The sequence below is a fragment of the Juglans regia genome, chromosome 10, assembly GCF_001411555.2.
Source record: "Juglans regia cultivar Chandler chromosome 10, Walnut 2.0, whole genome shotgun sequence".
In the NCBI taxonomy this organism is placed as follows: Eukaryota; Viridiplantae; Streptophyta; class Magnoliopsida; order Fagales; family Juglandaceae; genus Juglans; species Juglans regia.
Window position 1 is genome coordinate 44578 of NC_049910.1, and position 17152 is coordinate 61729.

The following is a 17152-nucleotide window of genomic DNA, read 5'->3' on the forward strand; positions in this document are numbered from 1 at the left end:
GATTCCTCTTAATAGTTGTTGTCTGCTGCCGAGCAACGATGTTTGGGGTCTGCCTAGGCGTTCACTTCTTCTGAGGAAAGCCGCAGACAACTTGTCATTGAGCTTTCAAATTTGAATGCATCGTATGAAAAAGCTCGTAGGCAATTTGGCCTTAAGGTGTCAGAAATGGAGGGGTCCTACGAGGATCTGAGCGGTAGGTTTACTGCTTACAAGAAGGGCAGGGAAGAAACTGACGCCAAGTAGAGAAAAATGAACCAAACCATGCTACACTTGGACACAAAAGTGAAGGAGCAAAAGCAGCGGCTGTTGGAAGTGGAATCAGAATTGGCCACTTCCAGGGGTGAGGTGGCCCTTGTGCTCCCATAACTAATGGCTGCCAGGGCCGTTAGGGATCGGGCCTTCGGATACGGATATGGGGTTAGCGTGGCTCGCTTGTGATCTCACTTGCTGGCCAATCCCCGAACTGACTTAAGGTGTTTGAACCTTGACTCCTTCAAACCTGATAAGGTTTCATGCCAGTTTGTGGACGTATTGGGACGCAATACTATGTCCGACACCTGCTCATCCGCTCCTTCGCCTTCAAAACCTCCGGCGGCTCCACCTTCATGAAGACTTTGCTTCTTTTTACCTTCTTCCTTATTTCAAATAATATTTTAGAACTCTTTGTTGTGTTTTCCTTTCGTAATGGTGGCTCTTGTTTTAGCCTTGTTTTGTAATGTTGGTGCTTGGCTTGTCTTTGTTTTGCAATATTAATTCTGACCTTCGCGCTAATTGGCTCAATCACGAGTTTTTAGACTCGACTTTGGTGGCTAAGTAAGGGGGTTGTGGGCTCTCTTAACCTCAACGCTCGTTTATTGCATCGCGAGTCTTTGGACTCGACTTTGGTGGCTAAGTTAGAGAGTCGTGGGGTCTGTTGACCTTCATGCCTATTGATTGCACCGTGAGTCTTTGGACTTGACTTTGGTGGCTAAGTAAGGGGGTCGTGGGGTCTCTTGACCTCCACGCCCGTTGATTGCACTGTGAGTCTTTAGACTCGACTTTGGTGGCTAAGTAAGGGGGTTGTGGGATCTCTTGACCTCCACGCCTGTTGATTGTACCGCAAGTCTTTGGACTCGGCTTTGGTTGCTAAGTAAGGGGGCCGCGGGGTCTCTTGACCTCCACACCTGTTGATTGCATCGCGAATCTTTGTACTCGACTTTGGTGGCTAAGTAAGGGGTCGTAGGGTCTATTGATTTCCACAGACGGCACCACTATTAAGAACGTGTTTCACACCACCAACTGCACAGACAACCTGCAACAAATAAGATGGCGGCATTGGGTGCTTGGGGACACTCTGATGCCTAAGTTAAAGAGAAATGTTCTCAGTATATGTATATCAAAGTTCTCATGTATTATTTATAGGAGTAAGAAGATGTTGATAACGTAACGACTAACTTCAGAGTTTATCTAGGATAACTCTCGAGTTAATCAGTATGATAGCTTTCTTGATCCATCAGAGATGTTATTTATTCTTTATGCTATTCACCACGTGGTTAAAGATCCAATCTTTGAGCTTGCAGAGCTAATTCAACTTCTAATATCTCAAACTTAGATCTTTCAATGCATAGGCTTATTTGCACCAAGGCTCTAAATGTCCCTTCCATCCCGTATATACTGATAGTAAACAAACGAAAACGAGTGGAACAGCTAGCCCAACAACATTTCAAAGCCGAGACCACTAGCTATAATAATTCCTAAAAGCCCTCCTTACCTGCCATTCCAGTAGGGATCTTCGCGATCATTTCCAGCTCGAGAATCAGAATTTGACCACGCCTCTCTGTCTCAAACTTGATCTTCCAACGCATAGGCTTATTTACCCAAGGCTCTAAATATCCCTTCCATCCCCTATATACCGATAGTAAACAAACAAAAAAGAGTGGAACAGCTAGCCCAACAACATTTCAAAGCCGAGACCACTAGGTATAATACTTCCTAAAAGCCTTCCTTACCTGCCATTCCAGAAGGGACCTTCGCGATCATTTCCAGCTCGAGAATCAGAACTTGACCACGCCTCTCCGACATCATTATCAGTCCCACGTGACTCTGCTAAGACGGGGCTTCCAGTTCCAGGAGTCCCATGTGCTGCACCATAATAATCATAACCACCTCCAAGTTTGTCCAGGCCTGGCGCCCATGGATCAACCCACTGTGGACGAGAGGGGTGGTAACACGCCCCATGCGGCGGCGGCGGCGGCGGATAATAGGCATCTGGTGGCGGATGGTAAGCTCGATAGGACGGGTACTGCATTCCAGGTAGCAAAAAGTGAACTTGCTGTGGGGCGAAAGAGAGAGATTCCTCGGAGAGTTTTTGTAATTCCAGCGATGGATAATGAATCTCATGTGAAGTTTGCTGATCATGAATCACGGGAAATTCAGAACCAGTCCCCATATTATTGTTCTTAGCCTTTCCATTCACCTTGCAGGAGAAACTCAAAACGCCATTGGGTCTTCCGTCAGTTGTCCGGACCTGATAACTCACGAACCGGACAACACCAAAGTTAGATTCTTCGATGAGGTCCTTCAAGTGTACATGGACTTCTCCGATGGTCTTGTCTCCAAACATACGACCTTGATGGCGCACATTAAAATGTATAAAGAGGTGGTCATAATCCTCCAATGATACCTCGTTCAAATCAAAGCGCATCCCGTGATTCCAATCGGGATTCCCATCGCCTTCTAGGTCGTTCGGAGTTCTCTGTTGCTGATTCTGCTCTAGTTTTTTGCTGGGATCATCACTTTCAAGCGAGACGAGTGTGTAAGCTGAGAGTTTCTGGAAGAAATTGAATGCTCTCAGATCTTTGGAGGACAACACTTTGAGTTCTATGGAGCTCGGTTCCATAGCCAGGGAACCTTTGATTTGATCTTCTTAATCTATAGAATTCGGTCCAGATGCACCGATTTATGCTGCTTGCTGTGAACTCCATCTTCTCTATATATATATAGATAGAAAAACTCGATTTAGGAGACGCTTGGATTTGCAGGACATCTCAGCTCATCTCAACTCATCTCACTACTATTTATTACTATTTATCAATTTTAATTCACAAATCTCATTACTATTCATAATTCATCTCATTACTATTCACAATTAATTTCAATTCATCTCAACTCATCTCAAGTCATCTTCGAATCCAAACGTCTCCTAATTTGGTCCAAATACATCAATGCTGCGCAAAACCTCTAATTGTGGTGAGCCGGGGAAATTCTACTCATCCACCGCATATCACATATAATTTTTTTTAAATTTTTTTTCTCTTACTAAATATATATTTTATAGATATTGAGTATAAGAAATCAATTAATTTAAAAAAAATATTTAAAAAATAAATAAATGTGATTTGTGATGATGATAAGTAGCAAATCTCAAAAGTTAATTGGATTCTGAATAGAGTTTTACTACTCATCATTTTTATACTACACACCATATTTTTTTTATTTTTTTATTTTATTTTTATTTTTCTTAAATTAATTGAATTCTCCTACTCATCATTCATTCATCATACATTTAAGAGTAATGCTACATACAGTCGTGGAATGCGCAAACGCCGTGCAGTCGCTTTGAAAAAGAGTGGGGTCCACTATTAAAAAATTAATTTCTTTTCAGGTGGGTCCCTTATTTATTCACTTTTTTCAAAGCGACTGCACGGCGACTGCACGCTCACGACTGCAAGTATCATTTCTCTACATTTAATAAGAGAAAAGAAATAAAAATTAAAAAATTATGTATAATGTGTGGTATGAGAATGATGAGTAGAATTTTTCTTCTAAATATCCCAATTTTCATACAGAAGAAAAAATACATAAATAAATAAAAGGATAAATTTCTTCAAGTCCGACAACAAACCCATAAAGATGGTGTGTTTTATCATTTTCCATTCTCGACTAATGACAATTTGTGATAGGTAGTTGTAAGGGTGCAAGACTATCGGTCCGGACCAAAAATCTGACCTGACCAAATATTCAATCAAGACTGGACCGGACTGATGGTCTTATTAATCAGTCTCGGAATGTATTTTTTTAAACCGAACCAATTATTTTAGACCAGACTGTAGCTATATTTCTAGTAGCTTATTAATAATACGAAGAGAAATGATAAAAGTTACATCTTCTTTACAATCTTTCTAAATCTTCAAATAAAATAATATGTTTTGAAATATTTATTTTAGTTTTGATTTTGATTTGTTGTGTTTGAACTTTTAAAAAGATACTATTTTATTGATAAGTTGTAAATAAAATGTAAATAGGTTGTACATGAATATTACTTAACAACCCGACGTTCTTGGAGCCAATATCTTTTTTCTGCGAAATAAGGAAAAATAATAGGGTTGGGGGCTTACCCAACTCCAAACACCAGGAAGATGATCCTGCATTAGAATTAAACTTCGTAAATATATTTCATTTAACATTTAGCTCACAATAAAAGTCAAACGGTATGTAAATTCTACATTGCTAATGTAGACAAATGGATATTTCAGTTAAACATTTAATTTTGATACAACGTCCCAACAAAAAATACTCTCCTCTTTCAATTATGTGACAAGTATATACAATACTACAACATATCACAATTTTGAGACGAGGAATTCTGGATAAGTGGTATAATAATGGACCCTAAACAAATTAAGAGTACAAAAAAAAAAAAAACTTATGGCGGAGATCAAGACTTGTTGATACTCCTATTACAGGTTATCTGAGAACCCTGCGCTTTTGTCGGTCATTTTTGCAGCATCTTCATCCAGCGAGATCCTAGTCCAACCGGAATTTCTCAAGGACATAATCTTGGCCCGGTCAAACCTACTTCCTCTAAAGCCTGTTATCTTTGATGACACCATGGGCATCACAAGAACTGCGGATGCATTGATTGAATCTTCCCCAAAACCTAGTGATAATGCACAAGCACTCTGCAAGAGCACGAGATAAAAAGTCAAATAGCTAATTCTCAAGTCATATTAATCATTCGAAAAGATGCGTTCATGCCAATTAGCAGCACCTTTGCCTTGGCTATTATATCTGTAATCTTCACCAGCACTACTTGCACAAATGATCTCGTGTCTTTACTATGTGCATCTTCAGAAGGCTCAACCAGCCTAAAACCAGATAAATACACGTCATACATTAGTGCAAAGCACAGTTGAAAACATCTAAAATTTGCACAATAAATGAACGGATATCCTAAAATAACGAAACACTACTTTTTGATAAGTTACAAGATTGAAACATTACTACAACAGAAACTATTGACATACTAGAGTACAGAATCTTTTTTTTTTTTTTTTTGGTTGATAGGTAGTAGAGTGCAGAATCATATACTGTTAAGACTTCACTTTTTCAGTGTTATTATTTAAGACAAACTGTCCCTATTTTACTTTTGCAACATGGATGCAAGAAAGCAAAAGTATCTAAATGATAGTTTGACAACCTTGAATTAGGTAAGATCAGTTCTATAAGTAATCATGTTCTCATTCTCCTCTATTTCAAACCCATAAGGAATATAGATCATTGGAAAACCAAAGGTTCCATCAATTCACAGAATGTTTCTGCAGGTCAAATAAAGCATCATACCTATCCACTTCTGTTGAAATGCTTGAAGACACCACAGAAACTAAAGATGAATTATCTTTGCCGTCACTACCTGGAAATTTTCAGAATAAGTCCCCCCATCTTTACTTTTCTAGATTAAAATCAACAACTACCACGACCATATAACCTTTTGATTCATCAGGTGCCAGCAAAGAAATGCCTATGAAGACAGACATCATTCCAAGTATGAACATTGTTGTCCTTAGTACATCAAATACCTGTTTTGGGGAGCAGAGGATAAAGAATGCAATAAATCTTTAATCACAACTTTTATTTTTGATAAGTTAAAAAAAAGACGCCCATACAAAAAAATTGGCACATCAAAAGCATCAATTGCCGGTAGTTTATGTCTATACGGATCACTCATCTAATGAGGCATTCTCCAGACAGTCAAATTGATGGAAGCTGATTTAGCATGCATGAAGAATGCCATTCAAAAATAGGTATTAGAATTTCTCAAATGAAAGATATATAACCAAGGAAACAGGTTTCCTATGGAGTCATTTCAGAGATGTGGAGAGGGGAAGATGAGGCATAATGAGCACTCCCAATAATACCACCGATCAGAATGTTGAGTTTTAAAAACATCAACAACACATAAATATCTCACTTTCGCCACACACACACACACAAGTTGAGCATGGCTCATTGTTCAAGCACATAAGCTAATTTAGAGAGAGGGAGAGAGAGACAAAGACAGAGAGAACCTGATATTCTTGAAAGTATATGAATCCTGTACAAATGGAGAAGAAAGTCCAAGCAATCTGAAACATGGGAACAATAAGAATTGCATCGAACAGAGACAATCCTTCATTTAACCTTGTCATCTGCATTAGTTGGAGAAACAGAGTGTGAATTCATCTAGAAGTTGGATGCAACAATCGTCTAAATAAATTTGACCCACTAAAACATTTTGAAAACAAGGAGGGAAGAAAGGAGTTCAGTTATAGTTTTTACCCAGAATCCAGCTGTACTAAGAAATAAAAGAAGCATGGAGTACGTGAACCAGCCGTGTAATTGATAACCACTATACATCGCCAATCGTAACAGATTAGAACTGGAAAGAGAAAGAATTTAAGTTAGAAAAAAAGGAACTGCACAATTTTATTAGTCGTCTCAGAAGGGCGATAATGTCCAAGGTAACTGACTTACAGAGATTTTGCAAATAAAACTGAGCATGATCCTACAGCACCTGAAACTATAGCATAGGAAAAAGGAAGCAGCATATGCCAAAATGGTCTAAGGTCATGCCCAGAAACAGTAAGCATAAGCTCTCCTCTCCTGTATTCAACATGTTGATCATAACAAGGGTAGATGCTTGGTGGCATTTGGATCAAGTAAATCAATAAAGATACATAACAACAGCGGAGCAGTCAGCTCTCAAGTGCTCACCGGTAGATGGAGTGATGTAAGGTAACAATGACGATCAAAATCACACAGTAAAGAAGGAATGTAATGTTGCTGTATTTCTCCGCCAACTGTTCTGGTGTATAAACTGAAATGGAGAAATATAGCCAGACTTCAATTCCTTTATTTTTCTGTCAACACTATCTGATGTATGTGTGATGTCCTTCGAGGCTCCTTTTTCCCTTCTCTTCCTCTTTCTTTTTCTATCTTTTCTATCCATTCTTGAATATTTATGGCTGTTACTTCTTACCACAGTTAGAAGCACAAAAAAGATAACATTATCTATTCAAACTTAACTTAGTCAAGTTACCAGTGGAAGCAGGAAACTTCCATATTTTTCCTGTTCGAATAAATAACACTGCATCTAAAACCATAAGCTTTTAGTTTATGATCTAAAATTCACCATTTATCAATTATATTTTTCCTGTTCAAATAAATAACACTGCATCTAAAACCATAAGCTTTTAGTTTATGATCTAAAATTCACCATTTATCAATTGAGTAAGTTCATCGTTATACATAAGGTTTACTTCCAACTTATACAGCTTAGGCCACCACTATTACAGTATAGTCTTTAACGATTAAGATAGATATAGATTGTTTGCTAATGGAACATCAGCCAGAACGTGTTTCTTGTTTTAAAAAATAGCACGAATACACATGAACTTCTTTTTTGGGCTCTCTCTCAATGTGATGGAGATATGCAATTAGTTTGAGGGGCATTTTGGGTTCTAGATAAGCATACTAAATATGATCTTCCCAAAAACATTAGAATAAATTGAGTAGATCAACTTGAGTACAGATGAGAGAGATCATTGGGCCCATTCAGGTAGGGTTAACCTAGTTAATTTGTGCTCGAACAAATTTTCGGGCAAAATGCTGGATCATATAACGTAGCTTCCTGGGTATAACACACATCTTGCAACAGTAATGCTCAAGTACTTGACACTAATTAATTAAAAAAACATGGTTCGGAAAACTGTGTGGCATAGGGCAGAATGCATTAATTAAAGAGACAGATGTCTCAAAGCGAGTAACATACCAGGTGACTGATGGTTGCCAAAAGCAACGAGAAAAATGTTTCCTAGGACAATAAAAGCCGTGGCAACAAGTATACTGCAAAAGGAGCAACATTAATGAGATTGAGATTAAATAGCATAATAATGCGACGTGCTGTGTGCTCATTCTGAAAGCAAGTCCTCACTTCAGATTTTTACATACTTGACAGTGACCATTTTGTTCAACACAAAATAAGCAAATGCAATATTGGACACAAATTGAATAGATCCCAGGGCCGCAAGAAGAGACTGCATCAGAAGGGAAAAAATTAGAAAGATATAATCAGAGGAGAGAAGAGAGAAAAGACAGGCAGAGAAAAATATATAATCAGTACTGACCTGAGCGGCATATCCAAAGGAAATGAAATTAAGGGAATTTCCAAGAAGGAAAAATAAAATTCCTGCAAAATAAGAATTTCTGTATCTTTTCATACTGAAAGCATGAAAAAAAAAACCCATACAGAATTAAGAGGATTGACACTAGATTTTACCAACTCTCCAAGTGTGAAAGTATATAATAGGCTTCAAAGGCAGCTTTCCACTTGTTCCATCACTTTCTAGCACAGAATGCCTCTCTCTCTACAAGTATACACTCAGACTCATCAATAGGTTACAACATAATGCGAAGATTAATACAATGGTGGAAAATCCTTACCTCGTTATGACCTAATTTAAGAAGGTTGGTTCCAAAGTTGATAGCAATGCTTCCAAAAAGGTTAATGAAAGCTCCAATGATCCACTCCCCCATGGTTTAAAAGACGTGAAGCCGTGAAGGAGATCCCACAAGCAGTTCAAAACCGAATCTGCAGCTTCCCTTTAGTGAATATGAACCATCACATTCGAGTGAAAGAAATCCTAAAAAACTGATGCTTAGTCATGCACGAATTGATTAGACCACAGAGTTCTTTTATAAGCTAGCATCTGGATAAGAATTGCAATGATATTGTGGGTGATTTTGCCAGTACAGATTATGTATTTCTGAAAAAAATTAAGACGTTTCCAAAGATTGCACACCGATTGCTAGAAATAATCCGACATAATCCTCATCCCATATCAATTAACTTCAAATGGAATCAAGATGCAGCCGTCTGATTGAAAGCTAGAGCACAGCCACAGTTATCCCAAAGATGTGACCACAGATTAGACGGCAGCAGTAATATTGAGGTGGGATGGTTACACGAAAGAAATTTAAGGAGAAAAAGACTTCAAATTATTGGAGATGATTATGGAAACAAAAGGAGAGAAAAGAGGAAGCAAAATAGCTTGCTAATTGAGATGAGATCCTATAGTAGCACCAATGGTAGAAAGCAAGAAACAAAGGACAGCCCAATCCAGATCAATCATGTCAGGATATAGCACATCGATTGAAGGGGGCATCAAACGAATAAACCACGGTAAAACAAAGAAAGAAACTACTTTTCTACATTAGAAATACCCAGAAAAATCTTAAAAAGGAAAGAAAAAGAAACGGTAAGGAGGAGTTTCGGAGCTTTACCTTTACCTTCAGAAAACGTATCGATGGAGGGGAAACAGAAGAAAGGGTTTGAATTTTATGTTTTTTTTCCACTGTGCCGATATTTCAAGCGTCCTACCAGATCCACAGGGGCTGAGGAAGAACAATAATCGGGATTTTAATTAAAATACAAAGAAAAATGCCAATGATGCGTACATGCGCTTTTTCGTCCGAAATTAATCGGGTAAGCACGAACGTGGACAGGAGAGAGATTAGAGAGGGAGGGAGGTTCTGTAGTCAATAGCAGAGAGAACGTGATACTTTCTAATTTTGCAGGAACAGTCTTCGTTTACCGAACCCCAACGCCGCCGTACTGCTGTGTATATAAGACTCAGGTCGGCGTGGGACCAGGATTCCAATTTCCAAATTTGTGGTCGCCGGGGAGGCGTGTGCATTTGTAAATTCGTTTGATTATTAGCGAAGATAACTAATGTTTGTAAATCCGTTTGATCATTAGCAATGTACAATTATTAGAAAAGTTACTAATGTTTGATTTTTTGCAAAGTTCTACTGCATCTTTCGTATAGTTGGTAGGTAAAATTTATTTTGAGAAATATTTGATATTTCAACTTATTTTATAAATCAAGTTCTAATAAGTTAGCGGTGTGGAGATATGGTGTCAAATTCTCTACACTAACTTATAATTAAAAATTTTCAATTTAAAATTATAATGGCCTATTAACAAGTGATTACGGGTGGGCAAAAATTATGTTGGCTCCGACTCTGACGTCGGCCGACATCCACTCCGATTTCAACTCCTTCAGAGTAAAAAAAATCAAAATTAGGAGTTGGAATCAGAATTATTGTGAAAAAAATAGTTGGCATCAGACTTCCGAACTTCGAACTCTGACTAAACAAAAAGTCTCTACTGCGATTTCCTTCTCCAAACAAAGAAAGAAAGTCTGCATTTTCTGTTTGTCTCAGTTCATTAGTTTGTTTGTCTGTCAACAGTCTGTCACCGTCATTCGCTTTATTTGCTTGAGTTCAAAATTTAAATCACCGTCGTTTTGGCCTTGAGTTCTTCTTCTTTTTTTTTTTTTTTTTTTTGGTTCTAAGGCCTCGTGAGTGTTACCTTCGAGATACCAATCCCACTACTCGTTCCTTTTCATCAACAACATAAATTTTTTATTTTTGACTGATTAATTTTATTGATTTGGATACATTGTATTAATTTTATTGATTTGGATACATTGTACATATATATAATAACTCATATAAAGTGGTTTTTTTTTAACTTTTTACTTTTCATGTTTCAGCTTTAATTTCATCCCACTGCTCGGATCAGAACACGTGTTGCAAAATTCGGGTACACCTAATTCGGATATCGGATTTTAAACTCGAAACCTAAATTTTAAACTCGGCCCCATTTTTAAAAAAATCCTCACTCGACACAATTCCTAGAACCTCACTCGACGCCTCTCTATAAATAGCAGCAGCGAGGTGCGTGACCGTGATCTAGCCTCCAAGTTACGGACTGCATTTCATGGGATTTCAGATGCGTTAGCTCTCTCTGTCCTCTTACAGTCTTTAAGATCCTCAATTCAAAACGTCGTTGTGTTCTTGTGAATCCGTGTTTGATAGTTCAAGGGATGATGGTGTGACACATCGAAAGGCACAAAGAATATGGGAATTAGGGATTGTGTCATGCAAGAGAAGAGGTGAAGGCAAGTGGGTGATGCAGGCTCGCATGTGCTGGAGTTGAGTAATAAGGCCATTAGGCCCAGTGGGTTAATATCATGTTGTTATGTTTACTTTTGTTATTTCCTTTAATCATGTCAGTCCAATGGGTCATTCTGCCCATTCCAGTTCAATAGTCTTTATTTCCTGTTATCTTTAGATTTGTCGTGTAGTGAAACGTCTAGAAGGGGAATATTATCCTGGTAGTTTGTTATGCGCAGAGTGTCAGTCCCATAAGAGGGCTCTGTGTAAGCATTTCCTTTTTTATGCAAAAACTGAGTAAAAGTCAGATATTCCTTTCTCTCTCTTTTCTCTCCTAGAGGACCTCACCCTCGAAGTGAGCCATATTATTATCTTTCATCCACCTGCCAAGTTCTTTCTCCTGCCTTACACCATCTTACCGATTTACATTACAAAACTTAGCTACATATACAAGGGTGTTACAATCTTGGTATCAGAGATTGAATCCCAAGTGACCAATCATGGCTGAAGGAACACAGTTGAACCAACTCCAAGATGGCCTCACAGCTTTGAAGAAATCAACTGATTCTCAGATGAAAACATTGGAGACCGAAATGCTAGCCCTCAAGAAGCAATCTGATTCAGTAATGCAGCAGTTGACAATATTGACGGCAGAGTTGCAAAAGAAAAATAGCACAATGTAAGAGGAGAATCTTCAGGCAACCAGGAGTTTAGAGAGGAGAATGTGGAACAAACCAAAGAAAATTATCCCAAACTGGTACGAATCGACTTTCCTTTTTTTCATGGTGAATGTCCAAGTGGTTGGTTATACAAGGTAAACCACTACTTTAATTATTACAATATCTTACCTCAATATAGACTAAGGTTGGCATCCTTTCACATGGAATGTCAAGCTTTAGTCTGGTTTCAAGATTTAGAAGAGTCAGAGGAAGTCAGGGGTTGGGAGGAATTCACTAAGGCCTTGTTGACCAGGTTTGGGTCATCATCTTATGATGATCCCATGGAAGCCTTAACAAGGCTTAAACAGTCCAGATTTGTGGAAGAGTATAAAGCCAGCTTTGAAAGGTTATCTAATAGGTTGAGGGGATTGTCAGAGGGGTTAAGTTAAGCTTTTTTCTTAGCGGCTTAAAAGACGAGATTGGATTACAAGTACGTATGTTTAACGGCAATGACTTGTTAACTACTTATAGTCTTGCTAAAATTCAAGATGAGAGTGTGCTTGTATACAGAAAGAAGTTTCATGGGGGAGGTCACAATGAAGTAGTCATCCTTAAACACAATCCCAACCTTAGCCCAAACAATCATCAACCCACCTAAAAACACAACTATACCCCCAACTACAGCCAAAACAGCAACCACCCAAGCCAAAAAGCCATTGTCCAAGTTCAGAAAATTAAACCTCAACAAATGAAAGAAAGAAGGGATAAGGGGTTATGCCATTATTGTGATTCCAAGTGGAATCCGGGCCACAAATGCCAACGAGCCAAACTATTTTTGATAGAGGAGGTAGAGGAGGATAAAGTTGTTATGGAAGAAGAGGAGGAGGAGGTGGTTAATGAAAAGGTTTTGAATTTTGTTGATAACCCTAACCAACCTGAAATTTCATTACATGCAATCATTGGTTCCATAAGCCCAAAAACTATGAGAATCAAAGGGAAGATAGGAAGTCAGGAGTTGGTGGTTTTAATTGACTCAGGGAGTACCCACAACTTTGTGAACCCCTCGATTGTTAAGAAATGAGAGATCCCTGTGAATCCACTTGAAAAAGTGAGGGTAAAAGTAGCAAATGGGGAGCAAGTTAGTAGTGAAGGGGGGTGTTCCAACCTAAGGGTGAAGTTACAAGGCATTGTTTTCCTCGTTGATGCCTTTGTTTTAGTATTGGCAGGTTGTGATATGGTGTTAGGAGTTCAATGGTTGTGGGAGTTGGAGCCTATTTTATGGAATTTTAAGGAGTTATCCATGAAATTTCAGCAAGGTAGTAAGAAAATTGTGCTATAGGGTTTATGTGCACCAAATTTGATTGAGGAAGGGAATTTGAACATGAATCACAAGCTGAAAAAAAACGGATTGTTATTGCAGTTAGTAGAAGTGTCAAATGATAAGTCAGCTAGTGAGTTACCCCCATCTATTTCTACATTGATGAACCATTATACTGATGTGTTTGGTGACCCGAAAGGCTTACCACCACAAACAAACCATGATCATTCCATCACCCTAATCCCAAACACCAACCCAATTTCAATAAGACCATACCGTTACCCTTACTTTCAAAAAGACGAAATTGAGAAAATTGTGAGAGAGTTATTAACCTCAGGAGTGATAAGGCCAAGCCACAACCCTTATTTTTCCCCTGTTCTACTTGTGAGAAAAGCCGATGGTTCATGGCGAATGTGTGTGGACCATAGGGCTTTGAACAAGGTGACGGTAAAGGATAAATACCCCATCCCCGTAGTGGAGGAATTATTGGATGAACTCAGTGGGTCTAGGTTGTTTTCTAAGCTAGATCTAAGGTTGGGGTATCATCAAATAAGGGTCAAACCTGAAGAGATTCACAAAACTGTTTTTCAAACCCATGAGGGGCATTATGAGTTTTGGTAATGCCGTTGGGGTTAACCAATACCCCTTCGACATTCCAAAGCTTAATGAATGATATATTCAGGCCATACTTAAGAAAGTTTATTCTAGTATTTTTTTATGTCATTTTGGTCTATAGCAAGACCTTGGAAGAACATGTGCAGCACTTAGGGTGACTTTGGAACTTTTGAGGAAGCATTATTTGCTGGCCAAGCAGTCTAAATGCAGATTTGCTACTGAGGAAGTGTTTTATTTGGGCCATTTAATTTCGGCTGAGGGTGTTAGAACGGATCTAGAAAAACTAGCAGCCATGAAGAGCTGGCCTTTTCCCACTATCGTTAAGTCACTGAGGGGTTTTTTGGGATTAACTGGGTACTATATGAGGTTCATTAAGGGGTATGGAAGCATTGCAGCTTCCTTAACTCAGTTACTAAAGAAGAATTAGTTTGTTTGGAATGAGGCAGCTAGGGAGGCCTTTGAGAAGTTAAAGGGGGCAGTGACTCAACCCCCTGTTTTAGCATTACCAGATTTTACACTTCCATTTATGGTGGAGTGTGATGCATCGGGGACTGCTATATGGGTTGTCCTTATGCAAAGGAAAAGACCTATAGCTTTTTACTGTCAATCTTTAAAGGGTAGGATTTTATCTATGTCAACCTATCAGAAGGAGGCAGTTCAGAAATGGAGGCCTTACTTACTAGGCCACCCCTTTGTAATGAGAACAGATCATCAAAGCTTAAAGCATCTGTTAGAACAGAAGATTGGGACCACAATGCACCATAAATGGATCACTAAGTTACTCGGGTATGATCTAGTTGTGGCGGATGCTTGTCTATAAGGATTGAGGTAGAAGGATCTGAGGAAGATGCAGCTCTAACAGTCATTTCTCTACCTACTTTTGAGTGGTGGGAAGACATAAAAGATTCTTATAACCGAGATCCAGAAATGCAGGAGTTATTGAATAAATTCCAGCAAGGGAATTTGTCTGCTACCTACAAAATGAGGGATGGTGTTTTGCTGTACAAACAGAGGGTTATTGTGTCTGGTGATGAGGGATTGAAGAATAAGTTATTACAGTTATTACATGATAGCCCAGTTGGTGGCCATTCGGGTTATGATAAAACCCTACATAGATTGAGAAGGGATTTTCGTTGGACAGGTATGAAGGCAGATGTGAAAAGATTCATTAGAGAGTGTGAAACTTGTCAAAGTGTTAAGGTAGATCAGTCTAAGCCTAGTGGATTGTTGCAACCACTTCCCATTCCATCCCAACCATGGACACAAATTTCCATAGATTTTATCGAGGGGTTGCCTTCCTCCCACGAATTTAGTTGTATCTGGGTTGTTGTGGACAGATTAATTAAATATGGGCATTTCACACCATTGGCACATCCCTTCTCAGCAAAAACAGTGGCTCAATTATTCACTAAGCACATCCTTAAGCTGCATGGAATGCCTAATTCTATTGTCTCGGATCGGGATAATACTTTTACTGGGCAATTTTGGAGGGAATTATTTAAGATACATGGGGTGCAACTTGCTTTCAGCACTGTTTATCACCCCCAATCCGATGGGCAAAGTGAGACAGTTAACAAATGTGTGGAGAACTATTCTTGAGGTGTTTTACGGGTGACAAACCCAGAGATTGGGCCACATGGATTCCATTGGCTGAATGGTGGTACAATAACACTCAGCACTCATCTACAAAAAGCACTCATTTCCAGGCCCTATATGGTTACCCTCCTCCCAGACTACTTAGCTACACTCCTGGAACAGCTAGGATTGAAGCAGTTGAAGACACTCTAAAGTCAAGGGAGGAAATGCTAGAAATCCTCAAGCATAACCTCAAGCGAGCTCAAGACCGCATGAAAAAATATGTGGATCTTAAGAGAAAATATCAGATCTTGGAGGTGGGAGAGTGGGTGTACCTTCGTCTCCAACCTTACAAACAACTCTCAATGACTAATCGAAGACATCTAAAGCTTGCTCCTAGATTTTATGGATCATTCCAGATCACACAAAGAATCGGGGCCGTGGCATACAAGTTCAAACTTCCACAATCATCAACAATACATCCGATTTTTCACATATCTCAACTTAAGAAGAAGTTGGGTCAGAAGAATATACCTCTCACAGATCTGCCACCTACGGATGCCAAAGGAGTGCTGAAGCCCGAACTGAAATGAGTTCTCAATCATCGATTTCGTAAATCATGCCACAACATAGCCATCACCGTGCTTCTAGTATAGTGGCAAGGACAAGGGGAAGACAACGCAACTTGGGAGACATACGAGTGTTTGAAGAAGGCGTATCCTCACCTTGTGGGCAAGGTGATTTGAGAATGGGGGCTTTGTGACACATCGAAAGGCAGAAGGAAGAGGGGAATTAGGGATTGTGTCGTGCATGAAGGCAAGTGGGCAATGCGGGCTCGCATGGGCCGGAGTTGAGTAATAAGGCCATTAGGCCCAGTGGGTTAATATCATGTTGTTATGTTTACTTCTGTTATTTCCTTTAATCATGTCAGTCCAATGGGTCATTCGGCCCATTCCAGTTCAATAGTCTTTATTTCCTGTTATCTTTAGATTTGTCGTGTAGTGAAACATCTAGAAGGGAAATATTATTATGGTAGTTTGTTATGTGCAGAGTGGCAATCCCATAAGAGGGCTCTATGTAAGCATTTCCTTTTTGTTATGTGCAGAGTGTCAGTCTCATAAGAGGGCTCTGTGTAAGCATTTCCTTTTTTATGCAAACACTAAGTAAAAGTCAGATATTCCTCTCTCTCTTTTCTCTCCTGGAGGACCTCACCCTCAAAGTGAGCCATATTACTATTTTTCATCCACCTGCCAAGTTCTTTCTCCTGCCTTACACCAGCTTACCGATTTACATTACAAAACTTAGCTACATATACAAGGGTGTTACGGATAATGATTCTTTGTGATTTAAAGTCTCATTCATCGTAATTTGCTCTTTGGGCCTTGCAAACCATCCTGATATATCACCACCCATATTCTGAGCCCTTTTAAATGGCAAAAGATTTTGTTTTTCCTCTTTTTATTTCCTAGTATTTTAGTATTTGAAAGTTGTTAATCTGATTGATTTTCTTTTGTTTGTGTTTGATTTTATTTTGCATATTCGGCTGGCCAATGATTAAATAGATGTTTTAAAGACAAGCATATGTCTGAATCAATCTATGTTGATCAATCTAATCTTCTCTCTAGGCTTTCTTTGTTTAACAGTTTTTTTTCCCATAAATTTACTGATGTTTGGTTACCAAGAAATCTCTAGAAGAGACATCCAGAGATTAATCCTGTAAAAAGGACAT

The 17152-nt window shown here is 38.8% G+C and overlaps 2 protein-coding genes and 1 non-coding gene across 7 annotated transcripts; 1 reads left to right on the forward strand and 2 right to left on the reverse strand.

The window, feature by feature from the left end:
- Nucleotides 1-1546: 1546 nt before the first annotated feature.
- Nucleotides 1547-3017, reverse strand: LOC109001844 (protein SRC2-like). The gene is made up of 2 exons (XM_018979306.2): nt 1989-3017; nt 1547-1884 (listed from the first exon to the last, which is right to left on the reverse strand). The coding sequence occupies exons 1-2, from the start codon at nt 2876-2878 to the stop codon at nt 1734-1736; spliced, it is 1041 nt and encodes a 346-aa protein (XP_018834851.1). The 5' UTR covers nt 2879-3017; the 3' UTR covers nt 1547-1733.
- Nucleotides 3018-4456: 1439 nt separating this feature from the next.
- On the reverse strand, nt 4457-9956 carry LOC109001843 (probable magnesium transporter NIPA8). Of its 5 annotated transcripts, none has more exons than XM_018979305.2 (14): nt 9586-9956; nt 8740-8887; nt 8576-8663; nt 8424-8485; nt 8248-8333; nt 8069-8142; nt 7012-7114; nt 6772-6900; nt 6577-6676; nt 6327-6446; nt 5747-5837; nt 5602-5671; nt 5030-5126; nt 4457-4940 (listed from the first exon to the last, which is right to left on the reverse strand). In XM_018979305.2, exons 2-14 carry the CDS (start codon nt 8830-8832, stop codon nt 4719-4721), a joined length of 1335 nt encoding a protein of 444 aa, XP_018834850.1. In that variant the 5' UTR covers nt 8833-8887; nt 9586-9956; the 3' UTR covers nt 4457-4718. The 5 variants fall into 5 exon arrangements, with proteins under 5 accessions (XP_018834850.1, XP_018834847.1, XP_018834849.1 ...); XM_018979302.2 differs by having other exon boundaries at nt 8740-8898; XM_018979304.2 differs by having other exon boundaries at nt 9580-9956.
- Nucleotides 9957-16749: 6793 nt separating this feature from the next.
- On the forward strand, nt 16750-16847 carry LOC118349756. Its single transcript, XR_004802674.1, has one exon. It is a non-coding gene; the product is annotated as a small nucleolar RNA Z43 (small nucleolar RNA).
- The last annotated feature ends 305 nt before the right edge of the window (nt 16848-17152 follow it).

Coding starts and splice junctions, on each gene's coding strand:
- LOC109001844 (XM_018979306.2), bottom strand. CDS start 2,878: ATGGAACCGAGCTCCATAGAACTCAAAGTGTTGTCCTCCAAAGATCTG. Junction 1,885..1,988: donor GGTCCCTTCTGGAATGGCAG/GTAAGGAAGGCT, acceptor ATCGGTATATAG/GGGATGGAAGGGATATTTAG.
- LOC109001843 (XM_018979305.2), bottom strand. CDS start 8,832: ATGGGGGAGTGGATCATTGGAGCTTTCATTAACCTTTTTGGAAGCATT. Junction 8,486..8,575: donor CTTTCACACTTGGAGAGTTG/GTAAAATCTAGT, acceptor CTTATTTTGCAG/GAATTTTATTTTTCCTTCTT. Junction 5,672..5,746: donor GGCACCTGATGAATCAAAAG/GTTATATGGTCG, acceptor GAAAATTTCCAG/GTAGTGACGGCAAAGATAAT.